General features: G+C 38.8%; 1 protein-coding gene across 16 annotated transcripts in view; it reads left to right on the top strand.

Annotated features, from left to right (window-relative positions):
- PUM2 (pumilio RNA binding family member 2) overlaps window positions 1-20,597 on the top strand; it is an 87,538-nt gene that overhangs the window by 34,236 nt on the left and 32,705 nt on the right. For 11 of the 16 annotated variants that reach the window (XM_055120789.1, XM_055120783.1, XM_055120788.1 and 8 more), the window contains 9 exons: window positions 184-371; window positions 848-1,017; window positions 4,116-4,386; window positions 4,622-4,715; window positions 9,353-9,478; window positions 12,089-12,231; window positions 14,842-14,971; window positions 18,226-18,369; window positions 18,480-18,776. In XM_055120789.1, coding sequence (XP_054976764.1) covers window positions 192-371; window positions 848-1,017; window positions 4,116-4,386; window positions 4,622-4,715; window positions 9,353-9,478; window positions 12,089-12,231; window positions 14,842-14,971; window positions 18,226-18,369; window positions 18,480-18,776 — 1,555 coding nt within the window. In that variant the 5' untranslated portion in view covers window positions 184-191. The remainder of the gene's footprint in view (window positions 1-183; window positions 372-847; window positions 1,018-4,115; window positions 4,387-4,621; window positions 4,716-9,352; window positions 9,479-12,088; window positions 12,232-14,841; window positions 14,972-18,225; window positions 18,370-18,479; window positions 18,777-20,597) is intronic. The other 5 variants (XM_055120784.1, XM_055120779.1, XM_012932936.2 and 2 more) reach the window with 3 other exon arrangements.

Below are 20,597 nucleotides of genomic sequence, written 5' to 3'. Positions count from 1 at the left end.
TGGCTTTCTATTTCTTCTCAAGAAACACATAGATAAGAGTTTGCATCCCAACATGGATTATTCAATAACATTTAAAATAAAATGTTAATTTTCTTTAGTATATTAATCTGTATAAGTACTTTTTTTTTTTTTTTTTTTAGTTTAATTGTCCAAGTATTTGATTCTCTTCTTTCTTCCAAACAGACCATTCAATGTCCCAGCCTATTATGGTACAGAGAAGATCTGGACAGGGTTTTCATGGAAACAGTGAAGTAAATGCAATACTGTCTCCGCGATCTGAAAGTGGAGGCCTTGGCGTGAGCATGGTAGAATATGTATTAAGTTCTTCTCCAGCTGATAAATTGGATTCTCGATTTAGGAAAGGAACTTTTGTAAGTATTATGTCCGTTCGTTTTTCTAGCCCTTTGTAGAGTCAGAGAACATTATGTCAGTGTCAGTACTGGTGTTTTCTTCCTTTTGCCTCTACTAAGGGTGAAATATTAGACCTCTTAGGACATTTGAACATGTTACAGAAATCAAATCTTAATTTTAAAAATCTTTTGCAAGATTAAAATAGCTCATTAATGGTGGTGCTTGATATGAAACAGTCTTTGACTTCATTAAATAGATTGTTAATCTTATTTGTGGTAATTAAGCTTTTCTGTCACTGCTGTAGTTAAAGTTGCCTCAGTTCTTCTGTTCTAAATCACTGGGTTGAACTATTTATTTTGACCTTTTATAAATTGTTGGCTGAAAGTATAATCCATTGCTCTTAGAGAGAGCATCATAGCGTAGTTTTAGGTCACTTGATGGTGCCTTGTCTGTGTTCTACTAAGTATTCGGAATCTAACAGAGTCTTTTTCCTTAGGGTACTAGAGATGCTGAAACAGATGGACCTGAGAAAGGAGATCAAAAAGGCAAGGCTTCTCCATTTGAGGAGGACCAAAATAGAGATCTTAAACCAGGAGATGATGATGATTCTAAAATAAATGGCAGAGGTTTGCCAAATGGAATGGATGCTGATTGCAAAGATTTTAAGTAAGATTTTAACATTCTCAAGGGGGTGATAAAAAGCATATCTCTGTAGATATTCTTACTATTAATTGATGTAACAGATGTGGACATTTTTCCAGTTTGGTGTGTGGTTTATTTTCCTTTGTACCGTGTGTTAACCTGGGGTGGTTTCTCCCCCCTCCCCGGCCCCCCCCCCACGTGAAGATTAAAGGATAATCCTTCCTTTCCCCCCCCCCTTTTTTTTTTTCTGTTTGTATAGGAGGAAGGATTGGGGATAGGATGGTGAGACAACTCTGAGGCCCCCTGAGGAGTGCAGTACCTGACATTTGTCCAGAGGTCTATGATTAGGAATATATTTGATCCCAAGGCCATGTGGGATGAGCCACTTCTCAGCCATTATGTCTTTATATTAATCTGTCTTAAATTTAGTATAGCTGCCTTTTTTAGAGATGTAAATCTTACGGTGGCCAGGGAACCTGACCACCTGAATTGACAATGTGCAGAGCCTCAGTCACATGCTCCTTGTTCTGCAGTTTGATGTTGATAGACATGATGGTTTCATCAGTGGATCCTGGCCTGGGACTTTTCAAAGCACTCCGAGTACATTTAGCGCCTGAGATTGGGAACAACGTGATCACGGGAATAGAGAACTATCTCCAAAGTCCCTTTGGATAAACTTATACAAGCAATGGGCTGGGCGTACTACTTGGGAAGTTGCTGTGTATATTAACTCAGGAGCAAGTGATCTTAATAGTATGTGGCTTTATGCTAATATTTAATATTCTGAAATTAGGAAGTAGAGAATATCCTGGAGGCTTCAAAAAATTAGCTCTAAGCTCAAAATTCTTCGTAGTTGTAGTAGTTTTTTTTAATTATTATTCTTTTACTACTCTGTCAGTTAACTAAGGATTTTCTTCAGCCTTCGGTTTTATATTAGATAATGGAATTTCCACAATGTTAGGGAACCTTTCTTTATAGTCCAGTGATAATATTTAGGAGGGGTGGATTGGGCCACTCCTGGCTGTGCTAATGGCTTACTCCTGGCAGAGTGTAGGGTGCCGTGAGTGTTGCCCTTCAAACTCAGAGAAACTGCTTGCAAAGCAAGTGCCTTACCTGCTGTACTATCTCTTGGACCCAGCAGTATTTCTGGAAAATGGAGAAGCTATTTGGTAGAGAAAGTTGACTACTCTTCATGTGTAGATTACCCTTTTTATGTATGATGTTCGTCATGTATTAGGTGCATATTTTGACAGACATGTTATACACAGAGAAGAACTATTTTCAATAATTATTTTTGTCTTTGGTTAATTAGAAAGTTATTGATGAGAATGGGGGGGAGGGGCGGCACTGGAGCCAGAGCCACTGGGAAGCAAACCAGTGTCGATGCATGCAAACCACTTACTCATCTCCTGTATCACTTTCTGGTCATCTTCCTGGTGGGTGGTTTAAATTGAAACCGTTTGGTATAATAACTGAAGAATTTGTTATTGGTGGGTTTTCATAAATTTTTTGTTGCTGTTCTTGAATTGGAATGGTAAGGTACTAGCTTTAGTTTTATCAATAAGGAAAGAGTCCTGGAAGATAAAATGATTAGCTTTCATATGGTAAGGGTTTGTTTTTAATTCAGATTGTATTTGAAAATAAAATGAAATGGATTTTGTAGTCAGCCAACTAGTACGGGGAAGACAGCCTACAATTTTCATTTATTTCAGTTTTACTTCAGTACTTTATTGATAATGTTCACATATACATTCACTCCCGTTTCGCACAAAAAGTCCTAGCATATTGATCATATGTGCAGGCTACGGGTAATTGCTTTAAAATTCTTATTATAAAGTACAGCAGTGATCTGTTGGGTTTTATTTTTGTTTATTTTGGGGTCACACTGCTGTGGTCAGGGTTTTCTAGCAGTATTTGGGGGACTTTCCGTGGGTGCTCGGGATTGAACTGGGGTTGCATGCTGCAGAGCAAGTGTCTTCACCCTGTTCTGTCTCCTTGGTCTCAATGATGGTCTTTCAGATTCACTGAAAGATGGATTTGGGGTTCCCTATTGATGCTCGTAGGTCGCTCCTGACTCTACTTCGGGGTAACTCCTTCCTTGCCATGTTTAGGGGATCATATGTGTTATGGGGGTTCAAGCTGGGTGGGCTGCTTCCAGAGCAGGTACCTTATCCCATGTACCATCCTGTGTACAGCAACAAGGCCATTTGTTTATCATGGTGTTTTGTTCTTTTTTATTGGGAAAAGTCAGTGTAAAAAAATTTTTAAATTCATAAAATTTAAGACAGTAAAATTATACTTTGCAGCTGTAGTAATCACAAATAAGGTAAAACTAAATTATTGACTAAGGAAATACTTCTTTGTCAGGCTTCTGTGGCAATCCCAAGGCAGGAAATGTCTATTTTAAAAAATAATAATCCTTTTCTATTTAGGTACTAAAACTTCCAATATTATTACACATATTTTTCATTAGGGCTGGAGCGATAGCACAGCGGGTAGGGTGTTTGCCTTACATTCTGCTGACCTGTGTTCGATTCCTCCGTCCCTCTCGGAAAGCCTGACAAACTACTGAGAGTATCTCACCCACATGGCAGAGCCTGGCAAGCTACCCATGGCGTATTTGATATGCCAGTAACAGTAACAACAAGTGTCACAGTGGAGGTGTTATTGGTGCCCGCTCGAGCAAATCGCTGAGCAGTGGGATGACATTGATACAGTGATTTTTCATGACATATTTCAACACCACAGCCACCACCAGGGAGTCCTCTTCCCCCCATTTGCTATTCATATTTGCTGTTCATCTTGTCTCTGATTTAAGACTGAAGTTTCATGTGCTCTAAATTGTGTAATTCACTGTTTTTTAGTGTAAAATTGATTTAATATGTTTATGCTGTTTAAACTGGAAGCATTGATCATTAATAATACAAATAGCCCAAAACCTTGTCCACCCCTGCAAATTACATTAGACAGGAAAAAAAAATTGGTAAAGTGGAATAGTGATAAAGGCTGTTTACTTTGTATTCTGCAGCCATTTGTAAATCGTTCCAGTTTTCCTACTTTCCTGCTTCACTTTCTACATACTGTTGACTTTCTACATACTAATTCCTATTTTCTTCTTATAGTCGTACTCCTGGAAGTCGTCAAGCCTCTCCAACTGAAGTAGTTGAACGTCTGGGCCCCACTGCTAATCCCCCGGAAGGATTGGGGCCTCTTCCTAATCCTACAGCTAATAAACCACTTGTTGAAGAATTTTCAAATCCTGAAACACAGAATCTGGATGCCATGGAACAAGTTGGTCTGGATTCTTTACAGTTTGATTATCCTGGTAATCAGGTACCAATGGACTCTTCAGGAGCTGCTGTCGGCCTTTTTGACTACAATTCCCAGCAGCAGGTAAAGCATGCTCCTTTAAAGATGCTTCTCGGACTCGTACATTGCTGTTCCGATCTGAAGGCTAGGAAGCATTGACAGACAGTAGGGATTCTTAAACACTCCATGTTTCCTTGAATAAAATATTCTTGTACCTGAAAAAGAGGTTCAGATAAAAGCTTAAGATACTCTGTTGCCAGATTCCTAGTTAGGCATGAGTGCTTTGAGCCTAATCTTCTTGTTCCCGTTTCCCCGGCAGCTCTTCCAGAGGACCAGTGCGCTCACCGTCCAGCAGCTGACTGCGGCTCAGCAGCAGCAGTACGCGTTAGCTGCAGCGCAGCAGCCGCACATCGGTGAGTGGCTGGGCCGTTGTCTTGGCTAGGCCCTAAAGTCTTTTCATCTTCCATTTAATAGGAGGCAAAACTTTATTTTTAAAATATCTCACTGAGAGATGGAAAGGGTATAGTACCTCGTGAAAACTGTGGGCAGAGGGGTTGGGGGTTTGTGTGTGAGGGAGAGGGAGAGGGAGAGGGAGAGAGAGAGAGAGAGAGAGAGAGAGACGCAAGCTGTCAGCTATAAAATCAAGCACTGGAAATTCAAATCAGTTATTGTGTTCTTATCGAGTCTGAATGTTTGATTTGAATTTTTGACCCAGAAAGGCTCAGGGCATCCTCCTCGCTTTGTGCTCAAGAATCACTCCTGGAAGTCTTGGGGGCACCGTAGGTGGTGCTGAGAGCTCGGTGGTCGGACATGAGCCAAGCATGCAGCGCTGTTCTATCTTTCCAGCCCCAGAATGTTTGATTTCTGTTTGGGAATAGGAATCCCAACATAATCTTTCTTCCTTATATGTTCTTTGCCCTTTAGTCTTTAATGCGAATTATTATAATCACCACATATTTTTCTGTATTGTGACTTTGAGAAAACTTTATTTTGAAATAGGGATTCATATGATACTACAAAAAGATCATAAAAGTTCCATATTCCAGTTTTCCCTTATCAGAAACCTTTTATTAAAACTTAAATTTCCTTTTATCAAAGCATGATTTACAAAGTTATTCATAGTTGGGTTTTAGACATAATGTTCCAGCACTGATCCTACCTCCAGTGTCAGTTTCTGTGCACCAGGGAACCCTTTCCTGCATACCGCCCACCCTACCCTGCCTGCCACTTGCAGGCACCTGTAAGTGTGGTTATTCAAATGTGGGTCACAGGATTTTAAGTGTGGTTGACTCTGTTTTGCATATTTAGCCCTATTTACCTTAGCACCACTGATGTTAAGGAATCTCCTTAACCCTTTCATCCTCTTTCTCATCAGTCTCTGCACACCTACCTACCCCTATCACTGCCACTACCACTTGATTTTTTTCCTTCTGCCTATACACTGGGGCCAAGAGTAAGCATCACTTATCCTGGTTTATCCTTCCGGCTTACTGCTAATGAAAAATCTTACATCATTTTAGTACTATGTCAAAACTAGATATGAGTCGGTGAGTGTATATGTATAGTTTTATATCATTTCATCACATTACATATGTAGATTCATTTAACTATACCTATTTTATTTTGGCTAGATTCATTTTCAGAAAAGTTGTGTATACTCTCAATTTAGTCTGTCATTCCAAGAATCCTTCCAAGATTACATTTTTTTTCTTGTTTTATGCAAAGATAAACACAGTAGCACGTACTCTGTACCTGTTTTTATACTCTCTTTTCCTCAGTCTCCTTCCCTGTAGTCTTCTTTTATTATGTATAAAATATTATAGTATATTATTAGAAATGTACTGGTGCCAATTTTCCCAGAGATACTGCAGTATGAAGAGTTTTTATTTCTTTGGACTTTATTGTTCATATCAATATTTGGCAGACTTGTATACCCATTGTTGTGCTTTCTTTTTGAACCTGTTTAAGTTTTCTATATGCTTTTTGAAATGAATTTATGGATCTGCTTATCTGTTTCTAGAAAATCAATTTGTGGTTATATTTCTCAGTGAACTAGGCTACGGTTTTTATGATCTTATCCTGGACATTGGTTATTTTTACTGTTAGTATTATTTTTATTATTGATGGAGGGTGCACACCCAGCATTGCTCAAAGCCTACTCCCAGTTCTGTGTTTGGGGATCATTTCTGCTGGGCTCAAGGAACCCAGTGGGGTACCAAATACTGAACCAGGTTGGCTGCGTGCAAGGCAAATGCTCAACTTGTACTATCTCTCTGGCTGCAAGGTTTTTCTCTTTACATATTTCTTGGTCTTTGGGGAAGGGAGGTAGGGCTTTAACATCCAGCGATGGTAAAGAGTTACTCTGTACCCAGGAATCATTCCTGGCGGTGCTCTGGGGACTGTAGGAGGTGGTAGGGATCAAACCCCTGTTGGTTGCTTGCAAGGCAAATGCCCTATTTGCTGTACTATTGCTCTGCCTCCTTTCTTGATCGTTCTTAGTTGTTTTTTTTTCTTTGATATTATTGTAAAAGGCTTCTTTCATTTTGCCTCTACTCGATACCCATGAAAGGGTCAGAGATGTGGCTTACTAGTAGAGCATTGGCCTCACATATCCTAGCACTGCAAAAGCTTGTTTAGTATATATGTTTTTTTTTTTCTTCCTTTTTATTTATCTTAGAGTCTTACATATCAGTGCTTGGGGAATCATGCAATACTATGTTTGTCATGATTGACCTCAGGATTTCTGCATGTAAAGTGTGTGCTCTATCCTGAGCCATCTCTCTGACCCTGAATATTCTAATGAATCATGCGTGAATTATAATTAAAATATTTATTATATGGTATATGGTTCTTTAATAAACTTTTGAGTTGGCTAATACTAGGATTTTTGCTTCAAATATGTAAATAATATTAAAAATCTCAAGATTTTTGTCTGATATTGATAGCATACAGTATTTTTGCCTTTTAAAAATTTATGACTATTCATTTTTCATCATCTGAGTGTTTTATTTATTTGGAGGGGACAAACCCAGTAGTATTCAACTGTGATCAACTATATTTCTGAGCAACTATTACTTCCAGTGATTAAAAATAGTTAAGTGATTGGCATACATATATACAGAGAAACAGACTATACAGATTATGCACATGTGTGTTTGGGGTTCATTGATGGGGCAGATATTTAATTTTCATAGACACGACAGTTTAATGACATGGAGACATAACCCTGTTCCAATGTGTGAGACACTTTGATAACTGGTACCAAACTTCCTTCCCTTCCACTGTTCCTGTGATGGATAGTCCTTACTCAGGTCTTAATTTAAAACATATTAAACACCATTATACTACAGAATATAGTACACTGTAAGTAAAAAGTTTTTTAAAGGTTGAGGGTTCAGAGCTATGGTACAGCGGCTAGAGTGTTTATGTGGACCACCGAGGTTCAATCCCCACCATCCCATATGGTCCCCCAAACCTGCTGATCCTGAGTGATCTAGGAGCATAGAGCCAGGAGCTAAGTCCTGGTCACCACCGGGTGTGACCCCCCCAAAAAAGGTTGAGGGAGAGTAATTTTAAAGGTTTGAGTGAATGGTTTGCATGTGGAGACACGAGTTTAAGTACAGTCACTGCCTGGTCCCCCTGAAGGGACAATGTAATGGGAGTAGCCCCTAAACTGTACTGGGTGTGATTAAAAAATTAATAAATTGCATGGAGTTTTTGTTGGTGGTTTTATCTGTATGGACTCTATGTTACTGTGAAATGTATTGCAAGAGATGGCCTTACAATGAGTAGGGTAATGGCCTTGCATGCAGCCAACTTGGGTTCAAATCCTTGTATCACATGGTTGTCTGAGCCTCGCCAGGAATCATCCCTGAGCACAGACAGAGTCAAGAGTTAGGCCTGAGGACCTCTGGATGTAGCACAAGAGAACAAAACTCAAAAAAGTATTGCAAATTGTGGGTCACAGTAAAATTTGAAACACACTATTATAGTTAAATTTAGTTTTTGGAACCAGCCTTTGAAGGCCTTAGTCATAAGGTACATGTTCTTTCAAATACTTCTTTTAGTGGGAAATGTGGTGTTTGGGGCCAGATTGGACTGGTAGTTAGTAAAAATACTGGCGCAATAGCACAGCAGGTAGGGTGTTTGCCTTGCATGCAGCCGACCTGGGTTCGATTCCTCCACCCCTCTCAGAGAGCCTGGCAAGCTACCGAGAGTATCTCGCCCACACAGCAAAGTCTGGCAAGCTACCCGTGGTGTATTTGATATGCCAAAAACAACAGCAGGTCTCACAATGGAGACCTTACTGGTGCCCGCTTGAGCAAATCGATGAACAGTGGGACTACAGTGCTACTAAATATCAGAAGTGAGCATTACATATTGAAAGAAATCTGCTTTTTTCATTGTTGCTTTCAGGATGAAGTTCAAATTGCTTTCTTTGACCCAGGGTGTTCTTCATGGCGATTTGTTCTGATTGTAGTTTTAGTTTTATCTAATCAAGTAATTAATTTAAGCCCACTCTCTTCTTCTCCCCTCATCCTTCCAAAATTTAGTAATTGTCACTCTTCTTGTGTTTTCACTAGGTGATATGAGGGCTGTAATACATGTTTTCTTCAGTATCAGTTTTATAGCTTCTAGGTTTAGTAAAGACTAAAAAGTAACTATTAAGCAATAGTAGGTCTTGTTCTGAATACTTATCATGTGCCTAAATGTACAAGTGCTATATAGTTAGTTTCATCTTTAATATCACATTTAATTTACACAAAATCTTAAAAGCAGCTGGTTGATAAACCTCTTTTGTATATGAATCTTTAATGCCCTTTTCAGTGAAAAATTTAAAGGCTCAGGCTGGAGAGAGAGATTATACACAGGACAGGACCCTGGCAAGAGTGAGCCCTGAGCATCATGAGTTATGCCCGCCCCCCCCCAAAATATTTTGAATGTTTATATACACTCTACTTTCCCACCCTCAAAGGAATTAAAATGTTTTTACCTAATGAGGAAAATTATACTTTACATTTTTATTCATTATTTCTCCCCTTTTTAACAGCTGGTGTATTCTCAGCAGGCCTTGCTCCAGCTGCATTTGTGCCCAATCCATATATTATTAGTGCTGCTCCTCCAGGGACCGACCCGTATACTGCAGCAGGATTGGCTGCAGCAGCAACATTAGCAGGTAACTTAACTGTTCATCCTTGTTGCTTGGTATGGATTTCGGTTAATTTTAGTTTCTATTTGGGCAACTTGAAGTTCCTCAGAAAAAAAAAAATGAAACTTTCAGAAAAACAAAAGTGTCTAGAGAAACTTAATTTAGGAGAAAGCTTAAGCCTGATAATTATTTTCTTCTAACTGCATATGACCAGTCCCGTTATCCATAAATATGTAGTGTAAAGTTATTTCTCAAAATAAGGGTTAGATTCTATGACTACCAGTTGAAGTATAGTGCTAGGTAAACTGCCTCTACAATCTTGAGGAAATGATTGTCTTAAAAAGCAAAGTTTAGTTAATAAAATGTGTGAGTGAACTAACAGTCAAAAAGATGGGAAACTTAATTAGAATATAAATGACCAAGATCATACTTAAAAAAAAAAGTTGTGTTTCCCCCTCCCCACTTGTTGGGGACACATGTTCTCAGGGGCTACTTCCTGCTTTTCTCGAGGTCACTCCTGGTGGTGCTTGGGATACTGTGTGCCAGGACCGGAACATGAGCCCTCCAGTATGTGGAGTACGTGCTCTATCCGTTTAACTCTTCTCTGGCCTCACAACTCAGTCTGAAAATCCTATCTCATTGAAAGAAAAAAGCCATTTTGTTTCCTCCCCCAAATTGAAGTTACTTAGGTAAAATTGGTTGCTGGTCAGGTTCACAGAATGCTTTAGTCTCTTACGTAGTATTTTTTTGGGGGAAGGGCAGTTGGCTTACTTACAGAGATCGAAACAAATTAGGTTTTAGGCATAGTTCATGTGGATTACTGGAGCAAGAACAGTTGTTAGTCCTGAAGTGTGGTCACATTTGAAGGAATCTACAGACTGACTTGATGCTCAGGACTGCATCTAATTTTATTTTATTTTATTTTATTTTTATTTTAGGCTTTCAGAGATGTGTTAGTCAGTCATAAAAATCTTTAGACATCTTAGAAATTTGGAGGGTATAGGATTCCAGGCGAATCTGGATTTAGGCTTTATAAAGGCTTGATAAATTCTGAATTAGCCTAAAGTACTGTTGTATAGAAATGTAAACCCAATAATTATTTTAATTCTTAAATTACAGTAGTTTAAGAATTGTTAATAACTACTTGTTAAAGTAAAAGATGGATGAAATTAGTTTTCCATAATGTTTGATTTCCAGAGTGCTATTTTAGCATGCTACCAGTATTTTTTAAATTAGCTGATTTTGCCCTTTTTTCATGTTGTTCTCAAAATTCTGTTATCCTACATACTTAGAGCACACCTCAGTTAGGGCTGTTTGCTTTTCAGTTAGTGTCTGTCTGCTGGCTGCTGTGTTGAATAGTGAGGGCTTACAGAGAGAAAATGATTCTGCTGGTGTTTGTTTTGTTTTTTTCCTGATAGTGCATTCTTTGTTCATAATCTTTTTCAGTGTTTTAACTTGCTCACTGCAGATATGTTAGAGTGTCTTGCCTTTAAACTTTAATAAAGTTTCTCATTTTAATGATTTGCTTTATTATACTGGACTTTATTTTCTTCAAAAACAAACAAACTTAACTTAAGGCATACAAATTAGATACCCTAAATCATGTATGGAATTTGAGGATCAGTCAGTCAGGAATAACAATGCCTTAGTTATAACAGCTCGTTAAACTTGATGCTATTTATTCTTCATGAATTAAACATTTTCTTAAAGTAGATTTGAGCAAGAATAATTTATTCATATTTTCTAGCTTACTTTCTTATGTCTTTGTCCCTGTATGCGTATAATTTTCAGTGCTTTCTTAATGCATTCATTTTCCTAATTACAAAACCACTGATGTTTGTTTGCTGTGTGATTTTCTTTTAGTTGTTTTGTGATAACTGTGACTAATTCTATTCCATATATATATAAAGAATATTTTTTAATTCAGGGTTTTCACTTCAAATGAGGTTCTGGCAAAGTAAGCATCTTCTCTTTTTTGTGAAGCAAGGTAGTTTTCATTGAAACTAACTTAGATGTGAGTGGAGGAAAGAGGGGAAATGTCTTTGAGAAAACGGCTTCTCTAGAGTGGGAATAGCAGGCAAAGAAACATAAGAGACAGGCAAGTAAGATATTTGAAGGGAGAATATGGGCTTTGAAGAACAACAACGAAATCTTTTAAAGAACAATGATGAATTGTTCATCATAAATTCTAAATTTTTATGGTGTCAAATGTTTTTTGAATATGCAGTTGCCAGTAATTGTACATTGACATATAACGTTGGAAAGCTGGTTAAGTATCCTGTCAGTTAATTGGTCCTCTTTTCTGTCACTCACGGCTATATCACTTTTGTGTACTTTGTCTTTACACGTGTAGTCAATACCTGGGCTGGGTTTGTAATCCCAGTAGTAAAACTCTTCCCTTGTGTATTGCACCCCTGGATTTGATCCCTAGCAGCACAAATAGGAACAAACACCCTCATTCTCATTTTCAGAATCAGAAAAACTAAGAGTAGAACGAGGTGTCAATTGGGTAGAGTACTGGTACTAAGGATGTCTTTTAAGTCTTAAGAACTAAAGCAGGATCAATGGTCATTGACCTCATTTATTTGTTAAATTTACTGACTTTTTCTTCTTTTTGTTTTATTGGGTGGGGTTTAGGTCCAGCAGTGGTTCCACCTCAGTATTATGGTGTTCCATGGGGGGTGTATCCAGCCAACTTATTTCAGCAACAAGCTGCAGCTGCTGCAAACAACACAGCCAATCAGCAAGCCGCAGCGCAGGCTCAGCCCGGACAGCAGCAGGTATAGGCTTCCTTCAATAGTGCCTTAAGAATCTGAATTCTGTGAGTAACATGAGTTAGGATTTGTGTCTTTTCACTCTACCTCGCATAATTAATACATCAGTACCAAGCTAGGCTCTTTGCCTAATTAGTGTTACATCAGTCAGAAATTTTGACTGGGACTAAGGAGACTCAAGCACTAGAGCACCCTGTGGCATGTGCAAGGCACTGAATTTGATTCCCAACACCACATAGTCCTCTGAGTATCACCTGGTGTGGCACTGGTGATTCCCAGCACCACTACTCTGCCAGGAATACAGGTGCTTAGGCCAGCACTTGTCTGACACCAGTAAAGGTTCAGGTGGAGCTAGGGAAATGGCTCAAGAGGGATGAAGTGCTTGTTTTGCATGTGGGAGTCGCTGGTCGGATCCCTGGCACCTGAGCACTGCCTGGACCCATCCCGAGTATCAGTCTGGGCTTCAGCCCTTGAGCATCGCCAGGTGAAGCCCCACAAGCTGAGTGGGGGGTGGAGAGTGTTGGTTAAATCAATAAAAAAAATTGTTACTTTTCATCTTTGTATAGTATTGAAAAGGTTTGTAAATCTTTAGCAATTTAAATGTTTTTAAATCACTTAATAAAGTGTGCTAAAAATGTCCCTAGCAAAATAATTGTCATTTCATTTTTCCTAAGCATCACTATTTAGAATATTAACTTGATATACTGCTGATTAGATAGAGGAAGCTTGGATACTTTATTTAAACAGAAAAAGGTATTTTTACAGTAGATTAGCTTTATTCGCTTTTTTTTTTTCTTTTTGGGTCACACCTGGCAACGCACAGGGATTACTCATGGCGGTGCTCAGAAGACCATATGGGATGCTGGGATTCGAACCTGGGTTGGCAAACGCCCTACCCGCTGTGCTATCGCTCCAGCCCCCTAGATTAGCTTTATTCTTAATCAGATGTCATAAAGTTATTCTTTGAACTTCATTCACTTCCATGGAATTATTTACGTAAATAATAAAGCATTTTTGATAAATATCAGAATTCAGACTTTCAAATCATCATGTTTCAAATGTAATAGTTTTATTCTGAGTTTTCTTTAATATTCTTAATTTTCTTCAATATAGCATGTAATAATTCTATATTGATACGCTGTTAAAAGTTTTGCTTTGATTTCATCGCAGTATCATTTAGTAATTGCTCTTTAAATCTGTGCCCTGGGTGGGAAAAAAAAAAACACTGCTATCATAGTAGATAGACAAGATGAAATACCCTCATAGTTGTAACTAAAATTATCCTTTTCTTATCCTAAATTATTCAGTGCATATCTTTGTGAATGTGTATCAGTGTATATCTTTCCATATAACCATATCAGTACCATGTAGCCAAGTAATAAAACTTAGCCTAGGGGGCCGGAGCGATAGCACAGCGGGTAGGGCGTTTGCCTTGCACGCGGCCGACCTGGGTTCGATTCCCGGCATCCCATATGGTCCCCCAAGCATTGCCAGGAGTAACCCCTGAGCATCGCTGGGTGTGACCCAAAAAGCAAAAAAATAAAATAAAATAAGACATTAAAAAAAAAACCTTAGCCTAAAGAGTGTTCTGTAATCTTGTGTTTAGATATTTAAAATTTTTTAACCTCCGAATGAGGAAGAGATGAGAGGGCATCCTGTTTTGTTTTCTGGCCACTCTGGCCCCGGAGGGGCCTGTGGAAGGCTTTCTTTAGGGTTCCAAGTGTTAGCTGTTAGTGTTTAAAATTTGTTTGGCTTGATGATTTACAAAGTTGTTGACAATAGTTTCAGGTATTCGATGTTTCAACTTAAATCACACCACCAGTGCCCATATCCTCCACCAATGTCCCTAGGTTCCCTCCCATCTGTTAACCTATCTTGACAGATACATTTTTAACTGTAATTATTGTAGTTTAGAGCTCTTTTTTTGGGGGGGGGAGCTAATTCTTACAAAGAGCTGGAGTGATAGCACAGTGGGTAGTGCGTTTGCCTTGCACATGGCCGACCCGGGTTCAATTCCTCCACCCCTCTTGGAAATATACTAAGAGTGTCTCGCCTGCACAGCAGAGCCTGGCAAGCTACCCGTGGCATATTCAATATGCCAAAAACTAATAACAAGTCTCACAAAGGAGGTGTTACTGGTGCCCACTCCAGGAAATTGATGAGCAGTGGGATGACAGTGATATAGTGATAACCTCTGAAATTTTTATTATAAAAAAGTTGTCTGCATTCTGGAACTTTAATTTGAGCTTTCCACTTAGGTTTCACACTCAAAACCGACTGAAGAATCATAATTTATTCCCTTCATTACTCAGCCTTAGAAAATAATCTAAATTTTAAATTTGGTCTCATCTAAGATTTTGCTTCCACCCTTTTCTCCAAAATAAGTATCTTTATTCTTTTTTAGTACTTTGATAAGTTAGAATATAAATGCTAGAAGTACTTCTTCCCAGACTCTCTAGAACCTCCATGTTAATAGATTGCTCTGGGTATCATGAGTTAGTGATTCATTTTATGCTTAAATCTACATTTCATTGCATGTAAATCTGTTTCAAGACTATCCAAAGGTTGTTTGTGATGTATCAGTCGATTTCTAAAGAAGTCATTTGTCTTTTATAGGTTCTCCGTGCTGGAGCAGGTCAGCGCCCTCTTACTCCCAATCAGGGCCAGCAGGGGCAGCAAGCAGAATCACTTGCAGCAGCAAATCCAACTTTGGCTTTTGGTCAGGGTCTTGCTACCGGCATGCCAGGTATATAGTTGATTAATATTAGAAATTTGAGTAGATTTAAAGTGCTGAATGAAGACTCACATTGAAGAGTCGATAAACTAGAAAATGTCTTTAAAATCTCACGTACTTGCAATAAATTATTTAAAACTGGGTGACAGTGGGGGAAATCAGTTATTGCATGAAACTTTTATGAGCTAACAAAGTAATAGAGTTGTTCGCACAGCTATTTTTTTCTGTTTATGACATGAGTTATAACTTCTTTGCAGCTGAATGTAGTCCAGAATTTTGTTTCACAGCTTCAAAAAATAAAATCTGTTGGTCATAGCTTGTTCATTAGACAAAGCCTACATGTCACTCCGTGCCTTGAAAGAAGAGTCATTTCATTAATATCAAGAGGAATGCATCTGACATTTTCTGTTTTGAACATCTTTCAGTCTTGTTCAATCCGGTTATATTTATTTTCAGTTTGGGGGCTCCATCCAGCTTTGTTCAGGGACTACTCCTGACTGCTTGAGTGGGTTGCACCCGTGGGTTCTCAGGTGATCACGCAGTGACAGGAATCAAACTCGGACCTCCCAAATGCAAAGCGGTGGTGCTCTGCCAGTTAAACTCTCCCTAACCCCAAAGGACGGTTTTGTTATTGGAGGATGGAGGGCACACCTAGCTCGTTATACTATTTTAAACTATATTTATATCGTAATAACAGCATTCTCTTTAGTAATAAGTGCATGAAAATCTAATACAGACAAAATTTTTAAATAACTCCTCATTGCTACAGCATGATTTTTAGGAAGAGTATGAAAGGTATTTTTTGCATGTAAAATAGGTTGTAATGGAGCAATATAAAAATGACTGCTTGAGAAATGGCCCCTGAGTATTGCCAGGTGTGGCCCAATACCAGCTGCAGCCCTCCATCAATCCCAAATGTGACTCCTGGCAGTACTTGGGTGTGGTACTGTGGGTTTAACTTGGAAGGCAAGTGTTGTCCTTTTTGGCCCTGGGAGATTTTTTTCATAGGTTTTTGTAAATAAAAGCAGCCTTTGATAAACCTGCATTCAAACATAAGTAGGTAATAAATTATTGTACTTCATTCTAAACTTTTCGCTTTTTAAGGATGCTTTTTATTTTACTTTAGTAATATGCATGGTATTTCTATAATTAGATTGCTTATTGATGAAATGTCAGTTTCAGTTACCATTTAATATAATGTAGCTAAATATTTACACAGTATAATAGAAAACAGATTTTAATATACTGCTGAAGATTCTGACTTACATGATTGAGGGTTTGTTTGGGGAGTCAGGGCAGGGGGCAGGGAGTCGGGATTCAGCCACACGAAACTGCTCAGAGCTTACTTCTGGCTCTGTACTAAGGAATTACTCCTGATGGTGTTCAGGGGACGATATGGGATGCTGAGGATTTAATCCACTCAGCCATAGGCAAGGCAAGCACGCCTGGGAACTTAACTTTCTTAATCTGCTTATGGAATTCCATAATCCTGGGGTTTTTTATTCTTATTGATGTGTGATTTTTGGGGGGGTGGGAGGGTTGTGCCAAATCTGGCAGTACTCAAGCCTTAGTCCTGACTATACTTAGCAGGTAACTCCTGGCAGTGCTTGGGACCATATGCAGTGCCAGGAATTGAACCTGTTCAGAATGCAAGGCAGCAAGCAATATCCCTAGCTTACCACTCTGGCTTTTAGGAAAAGTCTCCTTTACTTTCCATTGATGGTATTCATTTTTGTGACTTTACTATTCATTTTTGTGACAACTCCCAGATTTTTACTCCAGTCTGCTGCACCTTCTTCTAAATTATATACTTGCTCGTCCTACTTCTCCACTTGGATATCTCATCTCATAATCTTGTCAAATTTATCATATTTATCCCATGAAAGAGCGGGTGTGAAAGTTCTGCTTTCTCTCTTAGACCAAAGCAGCACAGTCAGAATTACTGTATTAAGCTGAAAATAACCTTTGTGTGTATGAAAGTACTGATATTAATAGCAAAGATTTTTTGCGGGGAGGGGGCACGCCTGGCTCTGCACTCAGGAATTACCCCTGGCAGTGCTCAGGGGACCATATGTGATGCTGGGAGTCGAACCCAGGTCAGCCTCGTGCAAGGCAAATGCCCTACCCTCTGTGCTATTGCTCCAGCCCGTGAAGATTGTTTTTCTTCTCCACAGCTGATTATACGTGGTTTCCCTTATATTTGGGAGGTGGGATTGTTTTTCTTCTCCACAGCTGATTGATTATACGTGATGTTTCCCTCACATTTGGGAGGTGGGGGTGCACACCTGGCAGTGCTGAGTGGTGGTATTTGGTATGCTGGGGATTGAACCTGGGTCAGCGACTTACAATGCAAGTGCCCTTCAGACCCCCATTTCCTAGCATGTTTAAGGCAATAAAATTTGTGTGCTGTATCAGGTTACAGTACGTATTTGCAAGTCAATGTCAGGCATTTAAATTTAAATTCTTGTCACTTGCCAGTGTACTGTATGTATTTAATCTTTTTACCATGTATCTCAGATTGGACCTGTTTTGTGCTGTTTGGGGAGAGAATCAGCAAAATAGTCACTGTAATCATTTTCTGATCTGTGTATGTTCAAATACGATTTTCCATTGAAAAAGCGCTCATATTTTGAAAAGTGCAAACTGTCTGCTATTTTGTGCTCAGGGCTCTAATAAAATGAATTTTTTTAGGATTATTTATTTTGGTAACTCCAGCTATAGAACCTTAATTTGTCTTTTACCTTAATGTATTAAGGTAACTTTGTCATTCAAGTTTTTGATTATCTCCTCTTTCTTAGTGTTACAATCCTCTCAGAATTGACAAAATGGTAATTATCTTTCAAATATCTAGCCTTGGTAGCCTATACTTTATATGTTGGAAAAAAATTCCTGTTTTGCAGTTCATAAAGTAAGTGCCATCTGTTTAAAGTTCTTCAGAATAGATCTTTACAGGCTGGAGCATTAGTGCAGTGGGTAGGGTGTTTGCCTTGCACATGACTGACCCCCATTTGATCCCTTGCATCCCGTATGGTCTTCTGAGCATTACCAGGTGTGACCCCCCCTTCCAAAATAGTTTCTTTTTTTAAAAAAATGGATCTTTATATTGTGATGCTTTCATATATTTGGTGTAAATACTTGTGTTTACTTTTGCTATGGTAATGAAATTTTATAGTTCCAATATTTTTATTGGCAAAAACGTGTAGGGAGAATAAATGTAGTTTCTGTAGTAACTTTTTTTCACAAATGTTTATTTGAATGTTACCTAGGTTATCAAGTACTGGCTCCAACTGCCTATTATGATCAGACTGGTGCCTTAGTGGTTGGCCCTGGGGCAAGAACTGGCCTCGGAGCTCCAGTTCGATTAATGGCTCCAACACCTGTTCTCATTAGTTCAGCTGCAGCTCAAGCTGGTAAGTGGAAATGATGTTTTCAAGGGATAATACTTTTCTAGATTTATTTGGGGTACTTTTAAATAAGCAACACTCTGGGCAGTTTCAAGAAACATCTGAAACTCATTTTACAGCAGCAGCAGCAGCAGCAGCAGCTGGAGGAACGGCCAATAGCCTTACGGGCAGCACAAATGGTCTGTTCCGGCCAATTGGCACGCAGCCGCCGCCGCAGCAGCAGCAGCAGCCCCCGAGCACTAACCTGCAGTCGAATTCATTCTATGGGAGCACTTCTTTGACTAACAGCTCCCAGAGCAGCTCTTTGTTTTCCCACGGACCTGGCCAGCCTGGAAGTACATCTCTTGGCTTTGGAAGCAGTAACTCGCTGGGTGCTGCTATAGGCTCAGCCCTCAGTGGATTTGGCTCATCAGGTAAGTTTCTTTTGAAGATGAGTATACTAAATGGACATGGATATATGTGTATGTGTTTAATATCCAGATAAGCATCAGTGTGTAGTCTAGGAAGGACAGGAGTAATTTATTGGTCAATTGGTTTAATATCAGAGAAAGAGAAACTCTCCTGCAAATTCTTTACCTGTTAATGAATAACTTAATTCAAGGAGGCCCTATTTTTTACCTACTCAGGTATTTACCTCAGCTTTAAGAATTGTAACACTGTAGCTTCTTACATTCTAAAGTATTTGAAGCAATGTTTTATGGTCTTCCTTATTCTTGGCTTAATTATAATATTTAAAAAAGTAAATATTTTGTTCTCATTTCTGGTTTAAACTAATGATCTTTGTGTGTTTATTGGGTGGTTCATTCTACTTAGTGTTAGTAGTACATTGTTTTTAAAAAATTTTTGCTAATACACAGGTAAATTATAAGTAAAAGTCTGAAGACTTAGTGTTTATGACTTTTATAATAATAATTTAGCCATTATCACTAAAAATGTATTATTAAAGGATATTTTTTCCATATACCCATTTGAATAATACCATATTTCAGTGCATAATCTTTGCCACTGCATAATTGTCACACCCCATTTTAACAGTGTGGCTTTACCAGCACAGTTTTAAACAGTACCAGTACAATATAAAAAAATAAAGCCTTGCATAATGATTGTATCCCACTTTTCGGGGGGGGGGGAGGAAATTGGCATGAAATCTGTCGTGATTTTGCAGTGAAGTACATAAATCCAAGTTTAACTTCACTGAATAAACTTAGGCTCACATGAACTGAGTTTTTTGTTTTTGTTTTTGGGCCATTCCTGGCGGTGCTCTCCTGACCATATGGGGTGCCTGGAATTGAACCTGAGTTTGCCTTGTACAAGGCACCTACCCACGGTACTGTCACTCTGGCCCCTCAAACTTTTCCCCCCCTGCCCCTTTAAGTTGAGGAAAGATGAAGCGAAAACAATCTGTGTTGGGTCCATATTGACACTTTCTCTTAAGATTTCTAGACAATCAAGGGAACATTAGGGAGGAAAATAGTTTACCCTAGTTCTGTTAATAAAGATGACAATCTTTTCTTCTTGAGGGATTGGGTTGTTTCTTAGGACCTCAAGAGATTTTCTCATTCTGTAACTGTTCTGAAATCTTTAATGATATTTGCCTCATGTTTTCCTACCACATCAATTTTTTATTTTCCTGGTATGGAAATTGGCAAAGTAGTGTAGTACTCGTTGATTCTTTTTCTTTTTTTGGGGGGGGGTGGGGGCAGTTTGGGGCATTGAACTTAGGGCTTCACTCATCTTGGACAAGTGCTCTACCACTGAGCCATATCCTTGACCCTGTGCCAGAAGAATGGTATAAAATGATGGTACACAAATGCAGAATGAGTTGTAGTTTTAATGAAACATAAGGAAATACCATACTTAACCAACATAAAATTAGGAAAAAACTGTACAGAACTTTTGAGTAATAGAAAACAGCTTCTAAAAATGAACCCCCCAAGACCTGTAGACATTGGGTACTGTAGGTTGTTGACTGTATAAGCTAGACAAATAGACAAGATCTCTGATAAGCCTCATAATTTCCTGTTCTAGTAAAAATATCTCCCTGACAGTCTGGTATAGGTTTATAGGCCCTTCTGCCCAAATTTTCCAAATTCCCATTATCTCTTAATTGTTACTATTGCCTCCCACCCGCACCGCCATATCCAGAAACTGGTTGGCATGAACAGTTTATTCCTTACATAGGTCACCCTACCTCTTTCCCAAAGAACTGATCCTCTTCATGCCTTCCTTACTTA

Source organism: Sorex araneus, chromosome X (genome assembly GCF_027595985.1).
Source record: "Sorex araneus isolate mSorAra2 chromosome X, mSorAra2.pri, whole genome shotgun sequence".
In the NCBI taxonomy this organism is placed as follows: domain Eukaryota; kingdom Metazoa; phylum Chordata; class Mammalia; order Eulipotyphla; family Soricidae; genus Sorex; species Sorex araneus.
The sequence above is the reverse complement of the archived record's forward strand: the minus strand, read 5'-3'. Positions and strand labels throughout refer to the sequence as shown.